At 41.4% G+C, this 16,264-nt stretch overlaps 1 protein-coding gene across 2 annotated transcripts in view; it reads left to right on the forward strand.

Moving 5' to 3' along the window:
* Positions 1–16,264, forward strand: part of ism2a (isthmin 2a) — a 57,511-nt gene that overhangs the window by 16,667 nt on the left and 24,580 nt on the right. For both annotated transcript variants that reach the window (XM_059961693.1, XM_059961696.1), the window contains exon 3: positions 12,442–12,757. In XM_059961693.1, coding sequence (XP_059817676.1) covers positions 12,442–12,757 — 316 coding nt within the window. The remainder of the gene's footprint in view (positions 1–12,441; positions 12,758–16,264) is intronic.

A 16,264-nucleotide genomic window follows, 5' to 3' on the forward strand; every position in this document is an offset into this window, starting at 1 on the left:
TTTGGGTTTTCAGGATTGTGTACCTCTTCCCTGATGCGACTCTTTGTCGGAACTCTTTCCTTATTTCCCAATACCCAGTCTCCCTCCCATCTCATCAAAATCCCCGTTGATTCCTTTGCCATTAACCGACACTGAGGGTCACTTAGGGCTATTTACAGTGGTCAGTTACCCTGCCAGCACGTCTTTGGGATTCGGGAGGAAAGCAATGCACCCAGCAACACGTTAGGTCAGGATCGAACCCAGGCCCCTGGAGTGGTGAGGCAGTAGTACTAACTGATACACTCCACTCTCCAACCAAGAATAGAGTTTACCTTAAACACACGAGATTCTGCAGATGCTGGAAATCCAAAGCAACACACAGAGAACCCTGGAGAAACTCAGCTGGTCAGGCAGCATCTATGGAAATGAGTAGATTTTGTGCTGAGAGTTTTCTTCAGGACTGAGAAGGAAGGGGAGATGTCAGAATAAAAAGGTTGGGGGAGGGTAAAGAGGCTGGCTGGAAGGTGATAGGTGAAGCCAGGTGGGTGGGAAAGGTCAAGGGCTGGAGAAGAAGGAATCTGATTGGAGAGGAGAGTGGACCATAGGAGAAAGAGAAGGAGAAGGGGACCCAAGTGGAAGTAATCAACAAGTGAGAAGAGATAAAAGGTCAGTGGGAAATAGAGGAAGGGGGAGGGGGAAATTTGTTAACCAGAAGGAGAAATCGATATTCATGCCATCAGGTTGGAGGCTACCCAGACGGAATATATAGTGTTACTCCTCCACTCTGAGGGTTGCCTCATTTTGGCACAAGAGGAGGCCATGGAAACCGTGAAACATTTATTAAGATCCTGATGAATCTCGGGGTTGTATATGGTGACATACATGTACTTTAATAATAAATTTACTTTGATTTTGAACTTTAGAACTTTGATGAAGAGCATTTGCCCGAAATGTCGACTGTTTATTCCTCTCCGTTGATGCTGCCTGACCTGCTGAGTTCCTCCAGCAGTTTGTGTAGTGTTCACCCTTTCATCTTGTTTGGTCCACTGGCCATGCAGCACTTTGGAATGCTTCTCTCCACTTATAAGTAGGTATAAGTGCTTGTTACTGACAATGAAGAAAACCCTTGTCAGAATGAGTTAAAGTACACTGCGGAGTAGCCTAATAAAATCTTTTACATTGCATTCATAGAAAACTCCTCAAAAATCTGTAGATGAATCCCAAGATATTGCTCATATTGTGTTTTACATCTAATTCCTAGACTGTTAACTTGTTACAAGAAAAAAACCTGCAGAGGAATGCTGAAGACTGTGTTACATCTACAGGACCGTGCAAAGGTCCTAGGCATATATACATAGCTAGGATGCATAAGACTTTTGCACAATAGCGTAATCGTCAGCAAGGAGCGGAGACCTCCGCAAGTTTGTAAGTCTGGGGGGAGCAAAGGATGTTAGGAATGGTGAAGGTGGAGTGTTGCGGGAGGGATGTGGGATGAGGTGTCAGAGAAGGAGTGCCCGGAGCAGGGAGTGGCGGAGTTGCAGACACATCTAGCCCTGAGACACCAGGCAAGGTCATTTGGTTCCAAATAATTAGTTTATTCGTTATTACAGAATGTCTCTGGTATTTCCCTCCCCCTTCCCCTTTTCCCAACCATGATTCCCCTCTCGCTATTCCCCTTCCCACTCTCAGTCAACAACAGAGACCCATATCAGAATCAGGTTTATCGTCTCTCATGTATGTCATGAAATTTGGTTTTTTTTTGCAGCAATACGGTATAATAATTAAAATTACTACAGTATTGTGCAAAAGCTTAGGTGTCTGGTATGCTGGCCTTTATAAATCAGAGCATTGAGTATAGGAGTTGGGATGTAATGTTAAAATTGTACAAGGCATTGGTGAGGCTGAATTTGGAGTATTATGTACAGTTCTGGTCACCGAATTATAGGAAAGATGTCAACAAAATAGAGAGAGTACAGAGGAGATTCACTAGAATGTTACCTGGGTTTCAGCACCTAAGTTACAGAGAAAGGTTGAACAAGTTAGGTCTTTATTCTTTGGAGTGTAGAAGATTGAGGGGGGACTTGATAGAGGTGTTTAAAATTATGAGAGGGATAGATAGAGTTGACATGGATAGACTTTTTCCATTGAGAGTAGGGGAGATTCAAACAAAAGGACGAGTTGAGAGTTAGGGGGCAAATGTTTAGGGGTAACACAAAGGGGAACTTCTTTACTCAGAGAGTGGTAGCTGTGTGGAACGAGCTTCCAGTAGAGGTAGGGCTCGATTTTGTCATTTAAAAAAAATTGGATAGGTATAGGAACAGGTAGGTGGGACTAGGTGAGAGTAAGCGTTTGGCATGGACTAGAAGGGCCGAGATGGCCTGTTTCCGTGCTGTAATTGTTATATGGTCTAAGACTTTTCCACAGAATGTTAAATCCCAGACTGTTAATTTGTTATGGGGAATTTTAGGTTTTTTTGACACGATTTGAAACCAGCAGCTTTGAAGTTTCAAGAGCCGTTGAGATTAATGCAGGTTTAATTTTAACCTGGTTCTAGTAAGGTCCGAGTACAATATACATGAAAATCTTCTCCATGTCTCTCTCAATCTCTGTCACATGCTGCTCATTCTCTATTTTTTATCTAAAATTTTGAACACATATGCCATCCCATTCTATCATTTAAAATATTTTAAAAGTTCTTTAGTGTCAGTTTCCCAGTTTCTCTGGGGTTTGGGTCCCACAGCTGGACAGCCAGTATCCATTTCCAGTGTCTGTGCTGTACAGGCTGGCCTGACCTGTGTAACCCCATCAAACCTCTGACACAGTTTAAAGCTTCAGGCAGTGAAGTGTCTCCTTACCAGTGCCTGAGGTACAAGCTCAAACCTTGGACAGAAAGGCTCATTAAACACTTCACCGACTTGGTGGTAGAGAGAGCTGGCATAGCTACTTGTTCACTGACCGGTTCAAAACAATTCTCACAGCTTGAGGCTGAAGGTTTTGAGCAGTTCAGCAGAGGCATGATCAGGACTGATAAGAGAATGGGCCACTCTGCTGTTTTCAGAGCTAAACTGATAACTTTTGACCTGTTGACCCTCCACCTGATAACCTTGTGACCCCCCCCACAACAGCCCGCTGATTCATGTCCCTCTACATTCTGAATGCTGCCTGGGGATCTGAAACATTATCCACCGCAGGCCATGGTTATGGAATCTACATTGTTCACTGAACATCGAAACGAAACAGGCCCTCAGCTTACGATGCCTGTGCCAACCATGAGATCAGTCTAAGCAGCACAAAGGCCTGCATGAGATCTCTATCCTTCCATTCCCTGCCTGTTCATGTGTCTGTCTAAATAGCTCTTAAACCTCACTATCATATCTGCTTTCATCACTTACCTTCCAGGTGCCTACCTCTCTCTATGTAAAAAATCTTGCCTCGTCAATCTCCTTTAAACTTCCCCTCTCTCATCCTCTTCCTACAGTGTGGTTTCCTGAACCTGGTGGTGTGGGGCCTAAGGCTTCGGTGCCTCCTGCCTAATGGTAGGAACATAAAGAGATGGTGGTTCTCTGGATGTGCCCTAACCAAAGTCATATACAGCTACAACTTGGACTTTGCCACTCAATGCCCCAGCTGTACACCTTTTAAACCACCCTAACTGTGCCAATTTCAGGGAGCAATGGATTAAACCCCGAGATCCCTCTGTACCTCAGTGTTCCTAAGGGCTCTACCATTTACTGTATACTTCCCTCTTACAAATGACCTCCCAAACTGTAGCACCTCGCTCTCCAGATTAAACTCCATCTCCCATTTCTCTGCCCAGATTTCCCAATGGCCTACATCCCTGCTGAATTCTTTGGTAACCTTTCTCTCCATCCAGAGCTCCGCCAATTTTTGTATCATCACAACTGATAATGGGCATTATGTTGCTGTCCACCAATGCCATTAAGGACCCCATCACTTAGAACATGCCCTCTTCTCATTGCTACCATCAAGAATGATCTGCAGGAGCCTGAAGACACACACTCAGCGTTTTAGGAACAGCTTTTTTTCCCTCCACTTTCAGATTTCTGAATAGACAATGAGCCAATGTATACTTCCACACTATTTTTCCCCTCCCTTACTTAATTTTTTGTATCAAACTGCAATTTATAGTGTTTTTATTGTATATTGCACTGTAGTGTTGCTGCAAAACAACAAATTTCATGACATATGCCAGCGATACTAAACCTGATTCTGATTCTGTCTGTTCGGTATCTTGAATGTACACTACACTTGGCAGGCCTTGCCAGTTTTGGGAATACACTGGATTCCCAGTGTGTTCTGAGCTGAGACAGAACGTCTAGGCTCACTTAAATAGCAATGATGAGGATTTCAAAGACCTCCACCTTTCTTGTTAGTCCTATTTAGGGATGATGTCTACACTATTGGCAAAGTTACCACCTTTGCCTAGTTGATGCATAGCCTGCCCCGACAGCTCTACATACACTTTCCTGGCTCGTGTCCCTCTACACTGGGGAGGCAGGGTCGCGGAGCAGTTAGTGTAACATTATTACTGGGTTCAATTCCCACCGCTGCCTGTGAGGAATTTGTACATTCCCCCCCCCCCCCTTGACTGTGTGGGTTCCCTCTTGGTGTTCAGGTTTCCAAAGATGCACAAGTTAGAGGTCAATTGATCACATTGGTGTAATTGGGCGATCTTGGCTCATTCAAGCTGGAAAGGCATGCTACCATGCTGTATCTCTAAATAAATGAATGAATACCTGCTCCTAGTTACCCTGTGCCACTTTTACTAGTCCCAGATGGCCTTCCCCAAGTTCTACTGATGCACCAGAGAACTTATACTATCGAGATGCATTACAGTTTGGTCTGGCAACAACTGCAAGAAACTGCAGTTCAATTCATCACACAAGCCGGCCTCCCTTCCAATGGAATACCTATCCTCTGTCCCAGCAAAGCAACCCCTATAAGAGCCCCTGGTATTAGGGGAAAGATACTAGCATGAATAGAAAATTGGCTGACAGGCAAGAGGCGAAGAGTGAGAATGAAGGTGGGACTTTTCCGGTTGGTTGCCGGTGACTAGCGGTGTTCCGCAGGGATTGGAGTTGGGACCACTTCTTTTCATGCTGTATGTCAATGATTTGGATGACGGAATTGATGGCTTTGTGGTCAGGTTTGCAGATGGTATGAAGATAGGGGGAGGATCAGGTAGTGTTCAGGAAGCAGGGAGTCTGCAGAAGGACGTAGGCAGATGAGAATGGACTTAGAAACGGCAGATGGAATATAGCGCCAGGGCTCAATTTTATATTCATAGTGATCGAACTGGTAAATTGTTAGCTAATCAATTAAAAGCTATTTCGACTAAGCGACAAATTATTAAAATTCGTAAACAAGACGGTAATTTAACTACTGATCATAAAGAAATCAATAACACTTTTCAAGATTTTTATAAATCTTTATATCAATCAGAATTTGATGGTGACCTGTCCATGATGGATAATTTTTTTAACAATTTGAATATTCCTAAACTGATAGATGAAGATCGTAGCTTGTTTGATGCTCCTATCTCTATGGCCGAAATAAGAGAGGCTATCTCATCAATGAATTCAGGGAAAGCTCCTGGTCCTGATGGTTTTATTGTAGAATTTTTTAAAACTTTTTCTTTGTTGCTTTCTCCTTGGCTATGTGAAATCTTTAATGATGCGTTTGTTAAGAAGAGATTACCTCAATCTTTTTATGAAGCTACTATCTCTCTAATTCTTAAAAAAGATAAAGATCCTACTTTATGTGCATCTTATCGCCCTATATCGCTATTAAATGTAGACTCTAAGATTCTTACAAAAATTTTAGCCATTAGATTAGAAAAGGTACTATCACAGATTATTTCAGAAGATCAAACTGGTTTTATTAGGAATCGGTATTCCTTTTTTAATATTAGAAAATTGATTAACATAATTTATACTTCATCACCTACAACCCCAGAATGTGTTATCTCATTAGATGCTGAAAAAGCTTTTGATAGAGTTGAATGGACATACTTATTTAATGCATTGAGAAACTTTAATTTTAGTCCTAATTTTATATCATGGATTAAATTAATATATTATAAACCTGTTGCTTCTGTTCTTACAAATAATTATAGATCCTCTTTTTTTCAATTATCTCGTGGTACGAGACAAGGTTGTCCTTTAAGTCCTTTATTATTTAATATTGCATTAGAACCTTTAGCCATTGCTATTCGTGAATCTCCTAATATTTTTGGTATCACCCGTAATGAGAAGTTATACAAATTATCACTTTATGCTGATGACTTGCTGTTATATATTTCTGATCCTAATAGGTCTATTCCCGCTATTTTATCCTTGTTGGCTCAATTTGGTAGTTTTTCTGGTTATAAATTAAACTTAGATAAGAGTGAATTATTCCCCTTAAACGCGCAAACCTTATTGAATGACAGGATACCATTTAAAGTTATTACTGATAACTTTATCTATTTAGGTATAAAAATCACCAAGAAATATAAAGATTTATTTAGACTGAATTTTTTACCTATGCTTCATCAAATTCAACAATTTACTACAAGATGGTCTCCCTTACTCTTATCATTAGGATTTTACCGAAATTTTTATATTTATTTCAAGCCTTACCAATTTTTATTCCTAAATCTTTTTTTGACAACATTGATTCAAAAATTTCCTCATTTGTGTGGCAAAATAAAAACCCCAGGTTAAGCAAAAGGCAATTACAAAAATCTAAAAAAGATGGTGGTCTAGCTTTACCTAACTTTAGATTTTACTATTGGGCGAATAATATTCGTAACCTAAAGTATTGGAAACTAGATTTGGACTCACCATTGTGTCCACAGTGGGTAAATTTGGAATGTAGTGAGGTAAAGGGATATTCTATATTCTCCGTTCTTGGCTCTTTTCTTCCTGCTGATTTAGTTAAATTCAATAAACAGATATCTAATCCTGTTATCAAACATACACTACGAATTTGGTTTCAATTTCGTAAATTTTTTAATCTGAAAAACTTTGTTCTTGATAGCCCTATTTTACTTAATTTTTTTTTCAAACCTTCATTGACAGATCAAGCTTTTAGCATATGGAAAAGGAAAGGTATAAAATGTTTTCGTGATCTTTTTTTTGAAGGTACTTTGATGTCTTTTGATCAACTTTCTAACAAATTTAAATTACCTAAATCTAATTTTTTTAGATACTTACAAATTAGAAATTTCTTACATAAAGTTCTTCCATCTTTTCCCAATTCAACTCCATTGGATTTTTCAGATTTGATTTTCACCTTTAATCCTTGTCAGAAGGGATTAGTAGCTTTTATTTATAACATGATTATGAAGATACAACCAGAAATATCAGATAGAATTAAACAAGAATGGGAAAAAGAACTTCGATACAATATATCAACAGATAAATGGGAAAAAATTTTGCAAATGGTTAATTCCTCTTCTATATGTGCTAAACATGCTTTAATACAATTTAAAATTGTACATAGAGCTTATATGTCTAAAGATAAGCTTGCTCGATTCTATTCTCATATTAACCCTCAATGTGACAGATGTCACTTAGAAGTGGCTTCATTGACCCACATGTCCCACTTTACATAACTATTGGAAGGACATATTTGGTGTCATTTCCTCAGTATGGAATATCGATTTACCACCTCATTTTATTACTGCAATTTTCGGTATGCCAAATGAAGATGGTAATCAGTTTTCCCCTCCAATCAGACGAATGATTGCTTTTGTAACATTAATTGCCAGAAGGTCTATATTACAAAACTGGAAAGAAGTAAATCCTCCTACCACATCTCAGTGGTTTTCTCAAACTATTTCTTATCTGAGTTTGGAAAAAATTAGAAGCACTATTTTTGATTCTTCAATTAAATTTGAAGAAACCTGGGGACCGTTCATTCGACATTTCCTTATGAATTAATTTGGCCTTTTTCAGACCTTCTCTCTGCTTATTCTTGTTCAGGTATGGAGTTCTGGAGTTCTTTCTTGACACTATCACATACTTATAAACTGTTATTATTGCCCATGTTAGTTTAGTTTAGTATTTTTTTTTCAATATATATTTTCTTTTATATATTTTCAAATTTTTTTTTCTCTTTTGATGATTATTTTTGTTCTTTTTTCATATATATTTATATAGACTTGATTGATTAATGTACCTTTTGTTGATGTTTAATAGGATATTATTATCCTATTACTAATGTAATTTCAAGTCTATTGAATTTATAACTTATTCATTATTATGTTATGTTTTTTCTTATATATATATATGAAACTTAATAAAAAGATTGAAAAAGAAAGAAAGGAATATAGCGTAGGGAAGTGTATGGTCATGCACTTTGGTAGAAGGAATAAAGACATAAAATATTTTCTAAACAGGAAGAAAATTCAAAAATCCGAGATGCAAAGGGACTTGGGTGTCCTTGTGCAGGATTCCCTAAAGGTTAACTTGCAAGATGAGTCAGTGGAAAGGAAGGCAAATGCAATGTTAGCATTCATTTCGAGAGGACTGAAATATAAAGCGAGGATGTGATGCTGAGGCTCTGTAAGGCATGAGGTAGACCACACTCGGGAGTATTGTGAGCAGATTTGGGCCCCTTATCTAAGGAGAGATGTGCTGGCATTGGAAATGGTCCAGAGAAGGTTCACGACAATGATTGCTGGAGTGAAGGGATTAACATATGAGAAGTGTTTGATGGTTCTGGGCCTGTAGTTACTGCAGTTTAGAAGAATGAGGGGGATTTCATTGAAATCTATGGAATATTGAAAGACCTAGATAGAGTGGATGTGGAGAGGATCTTTCCTACATTGGGGGAGTTGAGGACCAGAGGGCACAGCCTCAGAATAGAGGGCTGTCCATTTATAATAGAGATGAGGAAGTATTTCATTTGCCAGCTGGTAGTGAATCTGTGGAATTCATTGCCTTTGATGGCTATGGAGGCCAAGTCATTGATAGTTTCTTGAGTAGTCAGGACATCAAAGGTTACAGGGAGAACGGGGTTGAGAGGGATAATAAGTCAGCCATGTTAGGATGGCAGAACACACTTGATGGGCTGAATGGCCTAATTCTTCTTCTGTGTATAGTGGTCTTATAGTCAAAGACCCCTCTCACCCCAGTCTTTCTTTACCCCCTCAAGTCTGGCAGACAATGCAGAAGCCTAAGAACACGTATCATCAGGCTCAAGGACAGCTTATAACACGCTGTTATCAAACTCTTAAACACATCCCTCATTTGCTGATGATGAATCTCTGATATCTCATTCTGTCTTGTGTGACCTTTGCACCTTGTTTTCTATCTGCACTATATTTTCTCTGTAACTGTAACACAAGATTCTCCATTCTGTCTTTTTTTCCACGTTTTGCTACCTTGATGTAATCCTGTAAGGAAATGGCTCATCTGAAATGTATGCAAGCAAGAACCTTTCCCACTGTATCTCAGTCTAAGTGACAATAATACACTAATTACCAATTCTTCAGAGATAACCACATTACTGTGGGTTTTCGCTCACATACCAGACGAGTGACAATGACAGACTTCCCTCAGTGTATTCTTTACAAGAATCCTGTGGTTTTCCTGGCCATCATTGCTCAGAAATTTTGTTTTTAACTTCCTCAGGGATTTGGTATCAGGTCACAAGACTGTAAGTCGTGACCACTGGGTTACTGGTCGAATTTATGCTGCTGCCTCACAAGTCCAGCAGCCAGGTTTAACCCCACTCTTGTGTACAGAGTGGAGTCTGCAAGTTCTCCCTAGTCCGTATGCTCCCCCTGTAACCATGTGGGTTTCCCAGGGTTCTCCATTACCACCCTCCCCCACCCCACAATCCCAAAGAAGTGTTGATGGGTTGAGTGGCTATTGAAACTATTGACTGGCTTTGTGTAGGGAGGTGGCAAAGGACAAAGTAAGTGGGGAGTTCTTGAACACGTCTAAGAGAGACATGGCATGGTAGCGTAGTGGTTAGTGCCAACGTTCACCAATTGGGGTTCAATTCCCGACACTGCCTGTAAGAAATCTGTATGTTCTCCCTGTGACTGCATGGGTTTCCTCCAGATGCTCCAGTTTCCTCCCAGCTTTCACTATTGTCAGTCATGCAAGTCCAGGGTGGTGACTCAGGAATACCGTCACATTCAAATGTAGAAGGATTCTTCATTGCTGTTTCCATAACAATTTTGTTTTATCAGTCAGGGTCATTAGCCCTGAGCTGATCTCCTGAACCTGGAGGACCAGTGAGTGGCCTCTACCCTTTGACCTGTTTGACAAGGGTGACCCGACCAAGAGCCAAAGCATAAAGCCCTGACTCCAGCCAACATAGCTCTCTAGTTCACCGAGGCATGCAAGCCTCCAAACCCAATGACAAGGTTCTAGCCCTCTTGGAGGGTGACAAATGAAGTTAAGCTTGCAAAGAAGAAAAGTGGAATTGAGATAAAGGGGGCTGCTGAGAGCCAGCATGGACTCAATGGCCTGAATGGCCTCTTCGGCGTCACTGCAAGTGACACTATCACTGCACCACTCAGTATCCCATAGATCCGAGTGGGTTAATTGAGAAAGCTAAAACCAGACAAATGCTGAACTGAAGTCCTGGGTCTCGGCACTCTGACAGAGTGAACAACCACTACAAAGTTAGCAGAGGACTGGAGATGAACCTGGAGCACTGGGTGACTTTCTAGTAAATACACCTGCCACAGAGTTGGAGTTGCAGAGAGGTTCCAGATCTACTTCCAGGATAAGAGGTTGAAGAACATTTTGGAAGGTCAGTCTTGAAGGCAGAGTGCAGGGTTATTGTTTGGATTCTTAGCAGTGTGAAGGAATAGAGGGATCTCAGAGTCCACATCCATAGATCCCTCAAAGTTGACGTACAAGTTGATAGGCTGGTTAAGAAAGCATATCATATTTTGGCCTTCGTTAGTCATGGGATTGAGTTCAAGAGCTGCAGTTTAATGTTGCAGCACTATAAAACTCTGGGCAGACCACACTTGGAATATTGCATTCAGTTCTGGTCACCTCATTATAGGAAGGATGTGGAAGCTTCAGAGAGGGTGCAGAGGAGATTTACCAGGATGTTGCCTGGATTACAGAGCATGTCTTATGAGAATAGGTTGAGTGTGCTAAGGGTTTTTTCTTTGGAGGTGAAGATGAGAGGGGAATTGAGAGAGGCACAGATGGAGTGGACAGACAGAAACTTTTTCCCAGGATGGAAATGACTAATACAAGAGGGCATAGTTTTGAGGTAATTGGAGGAAAGTATAAGGGGGATGTCAGAGCTAGATTCTTACACGGAGTGGTGGTGTGTGAAAAGCGCAATCAGATGGTAAAGGCAGACACATTAGGGACATTTAAGAGACTCTTAAGATAGGCAAATGGACGATAGAAAAATGAACTGTTCTGTGGGAGGAAAGGGTTAGACTGTACTTGGAGTAGGTTAAAAGGGCAGCACTACAGTGTGGGCCAAAGGGCCTGTACTGCTCTATGTTCTAAATTGATCATTCTCACTAGAGTTTGGAAGAATGAGCAGTGATTGAGTCACACGAGATCCTGATGGGGAAGGGGAGGTATATACTATTGGACTGCTTCCATTGGTTGGAAAGTTTAGAACTTGAGACCACATATAAGAATAGGAGGCCAGCCTTAGTGGACAGGAGTGGGGAGAACGTTCTTTACACAGAGAGCTGTGATATTTTGAGGTTCACTGTCCAAGGAGATTATGGATGCCCAGTCACAGAATGGGCTGGGGTTGAATGGTTTTCAAAGCAAGGATTATCTGGGAAGGTGGAGATACATAAGATAGGCCATGAATGGCCTAATTCTGCTCCATTGTCTTATGATATAATGGATCTTATAGGGTGGATGGAACAGGACTGAAGCATCGCCTGAACAACTTCTGCTTTTGTTCCTTGTTAAATCAGCCACAATCGAATGATGGAGCAGATTTGTTAGCTTCACTGTCTGATGGTCTTGTGAGGCAATGGCTTCAGGAGAGTTGTGTGAGAGGGGAGAGAAGCATTACCAAGAAATAGAAAGATACATAGAAGTTCCAAGGAAGGTTCCTGGATGAATGAAGTTAAAATCTGACTTGGCAAGCAGCAAAACTGAACTCGACAGCTTTCAATAGCTGAATGTCAATAAACCCGATGAGCAGACGGTCAATCATAAGTCAATAGAACTCTAAAGGATTGAGAGATATCCAGTCTCACTGAGAGAGGCACTGTAGTTTCCTGGAGGTAAAACAAATGTGTAAAAGATATTTTAAAAGGTTCCTGGATAGGAAAAGTTGAGAGGGATATGGGTCAAATGCTCCAGCAGACAATGTGGTTGGTGTGGATAGGTTGGGCCAGTGGGCCTGCTGAATTCTATGACTCTAAAATAAGTTGGGATTTTAACACAAAAAAAGGGTTATTGTTATTGGGAGCAAATGGTATTTATGTTCTGTGTTCGACAGGTAACCATTGAGGTGGTAGATGACCCCCAGGCGGAAATCGAGATGGATCTGCTAAAGGGAAACAGGAATGACTGGTCCATCTCCTCGGCTGAATGGCTGTCTCACAAGGACATCTTCTGGCCCTTGTTTTGGGAATATCCGGACTCGTCTGAGATGGGAAGCTTGGACTCAGCCAACGGGATGGACGGTGACGAAGAGGAGGATTATGCAATGGAGTACGAGGGGGAGGATACATTTCTCAGCACATTGGATGGAGTTTGGGATAGGAACTGGCCAATACACAAGAGCTGGTCCTCCAAGGAGAAGTTTAACTACGGTGAGTTGACTAACTCTGAGCTTCATTCTTTCATCTAATGAGCCCCATTGCACAAATCATATTCAAGGTCAATCAAAGTGACAGAAGGTTCATTTAGCTTCTCAAACATCAGTAGGATTGTGGCCAACCTGTGCTCTAAATTCATGTATATCCTGTCTCATCTTCATTGAGGCATTAATTTAACAAAGGTCTAAGTCTCAGATTTACAATTCTGGATGTGTAGAATATCTTGAGAGGGAGAAATTGGGGAATTAGCTAAAAAACGACTGTCTTAATTAATAGCATATCAAGATCCGGGATCAATTAGAGTTTGTGGAAGAGGTTTCAGGTTTTTTTCAACTTTCAGTGTGTGGAAGTGTTGCTTAACTTCACTTCTGAAAGGCCAGCTCTGATCTTCAAATTAAGCCAGAGATCCTGAAGCAGGTGGAAGGACTTTTAGTGCTCCCTCTTTCACTCAAATCACCCTTTGAATGGGTTGGTGGGAAGAACAAGTCTTGTCTTCCAGTTGTTGTATTGTACTTGTTGTGTTCTGTTTTGTTCTGATGAGCATTCTAGACATGCCACGTTGGCACTGGAATGTGTGGCAATACTTGCGGGCTGCCCCCAGCGCACCCGCAGGTGTGTTGGTTGAGAACGCAAATGACACATTTCACTGTATGTTTCGATGTACACGAGACAAATAAACTGAATCTTGGTCTGATTGGGAGACTTCTATTGCATACAGTCCTCATATTTGCTTTTCTCCATTTTCCCTTTTATTTACTTATTAATTTATTTACTGAGGTAAAGAATGGAATAAGCCCTTCCAGCCATTTGAGCCAGGCTGCACAACGATCCTCCAATTTAATCCTAGTCTAATCATGGGACGATTTACAATGACCAATTACCTACCAGACAGTATGTCTTCGGACTGTGGGAGGAAACTGGAACACCTGGACGAAAGCAACCTGGTCACAGGGAGAAAGTACAAATTCCTTCCAGGCAGTGGCGGGAATTGAACCTGGGTTGCCGGCACTGTAAAGCGTTATGTTAACCACTACACTACAGTGACTCCTCAATGGCCTCCTTATAATAATAAAATAATTAGATTTATTTAGTAATCACATGTACATGTGTTAACAAACAGCACAATCTGAGGAAGTGCCGGGGGCAGCCCGCAAGCGTCACCACACATTCTGGCACCAACATCGCCAACCCACAATGCTTGGCAGAACAACATGCAACGAGCACCAACAAAAGCAAACACCTTTCCCACCCCCACCCACGCACAGACATAGACGTCCCTCCAGCCTCCAGAGCATTGGCCATGGATATGCAATCACTGGGCCTCCAACCTCTGGACCCATCTGATTGATCCGAGTCCCAAAAATCATTTCTCCCCACTAATTTCCTCAGTACCTCAATACCTTTTCTCTCTTGCATGCCCTACGTATCTACAGTACGTACATAATAAGATGATTTAGAGTGGCCAGTTGTCTTGGTGATCTGGGTACCACGTGGTCACAGGATGAATATGCAAACTCCGCAGAGACAGCACCAGAGCGCGGGCTTAAACCCAGATAGCTGAGGTCTCTCTGTCCCGGTCCTCCTGCCATCTTCCCAAGTTAGTAACGTTCCCTCTAAGGTGTGCACATGTGCGTGCATGCACGTCTTTTGCTACTAGCACACAAAGGTTGTCACCCTCTATCTCACTGGCATGCTAAGTATATGTCACAATTGCACAAAATCACACCTCTTCCAGTTTGTGATGCAGGAGTTTGCGATGATTTGTCTGCAGATTTTAGAACTGGCTTATTTATGCTATTTTTATTGAAGAAATTATTCAGTGCACATATGTTGTCACTGAGCAAAAAAATTGCACAGCACAAGATTCTTACACACACTAGTTATTACAAATCAAAGGGAACATTTCAAATGAGGTAGGGTGACTTATTCTCAGGAGGGTCAGTTTTTCCCGAACCCATCTGACTCGGGTTTGGATTCATTCTGTATTCCATTACCACTTCTGGATTAGTCAGGATGAAGTGCTCCTGATTCAGGCTGACCCACTGGTGAGAGCTCTGGGGGTGCATTTGTAAGGTGTTTTCAGCAGCTGGCCATGTTCTGCAGAGAGTCACAAGCAAGCATCCAAACTTCGCAATTCCAATCTGCACTGACCAACAAAGTCTCTTGTGTTTCTAATTGCCAAAACTTGAGAAGCTGAGTTAAAGAGAAAGGCTGAACAGGTTAGGAGTTTATTCCCTGTAGTGGGGGAGAGGTTTGTCAGAGGTATATAAAATAAAGATAGCTTTTTTCAGTTTGGTGAGACTAGAATTAAAGGTCAAAGCTCAAAGTAAATTTTATTATCAAAGTACATATATGTCACCATCCCACCTGAGATTCATTTTCTTGTGGGCATACTCAATAAATCTAAAGAATAATAACCATAACAGAATCAGCGAAAGACCTCACAATGAAGGTGTTCAGCCAGAATGCAAAAGACAACAAACTGTGAAAATACAAAAAAAAGCAATAAATATCAAGAACATGACATAAAGAGTCCTGGAAAGTGACTCCATTGGTGGTGGGAACATTTCAGTGATGGGGCAAGTTGAGTGAGGTTTATCACCTTTAGTTCAAGAGCCTGATGGTTGAGGGGTAATAACTGTTCCTAAACCTGGTGGTGGTAGTCACAGGTTAAGGGTGAAAGGTGAAATATCTAAGGGAAACACGAGAGGGAGTTTCTTCACTCAGAGGATAGTGAAAGTGTGGAATGAACTGTCAATGGTGCTGGTGGATACAGGTCTGATTGCCACATTTAAGAGATGTTTGGGTAGGTACAGGGATAGGAGACATATGGAGACCTCTGGTACCAATCTGGTAACAGATTGATATGGACTAGATGGGTTGAAGGGCCTTTTTCTGTGCTGTAGTGCTCCATGGTTCTATGAGTTTAGTTCTGTAGTAGTGATAATAGTAGTTGTGATGATCTGAAGTCATGAAAGGTGCTATATAAATGCAACTCCTCTTTTTCCACCCTAAACACACAGAGGAAGTCAATCACTGATAAAATCATGTCAATATCTAAATCCCACAGCTGAACAATGGCACAGCACTGACTGTGTGTAGAAGGTGGCTAGATGCAAGGATTCCTCTAGAGTGTGCTCCAGCTGGGGATTAATCATGAGGGCCCAATGGTAATTGGTTTATTTTATCCACACGTACTAATATACAGTGAAAAGCTTTGTTTTCTTTGCCACCCAGACAGGTATCATAGTGGCTAGCATAACTCTATTACGGTGCCAACACACTAGGTTCAACTTCTGTTACCACCTGTAAGAAGTTCGTGCGTCCTCCCCATGACTGCGCGAGTTTCCTCCAGGTGCTCTGGTTTCCTCCCATATACCAAAGATGTACAGTTAATACGGTAGGGTTAGTAGGTGAATTGGTCGCATGGGTGTAATTGGGCAGTGCGGGCTCATTGGGCTAGAAGGGCCCTACCATGCCATATCTCTAGATAAAAAGTTA

Source organism: Hypanus sabinus, chromosome 2, assembly GCF_030144855.1.
Source record: "Hypanus sabinus isolate sHypSab1 chromosome 2, sHypSab1.hap1, whole genome shotgun sequence".
Classification (NCBI taxonomy): domain Eukaryota; kingdom Metazoa; phylum Chordata; class Chondrichthyes; order Myliobatiformes; family Dasyatidae; genus Hypanus; species Hypanus sabinus.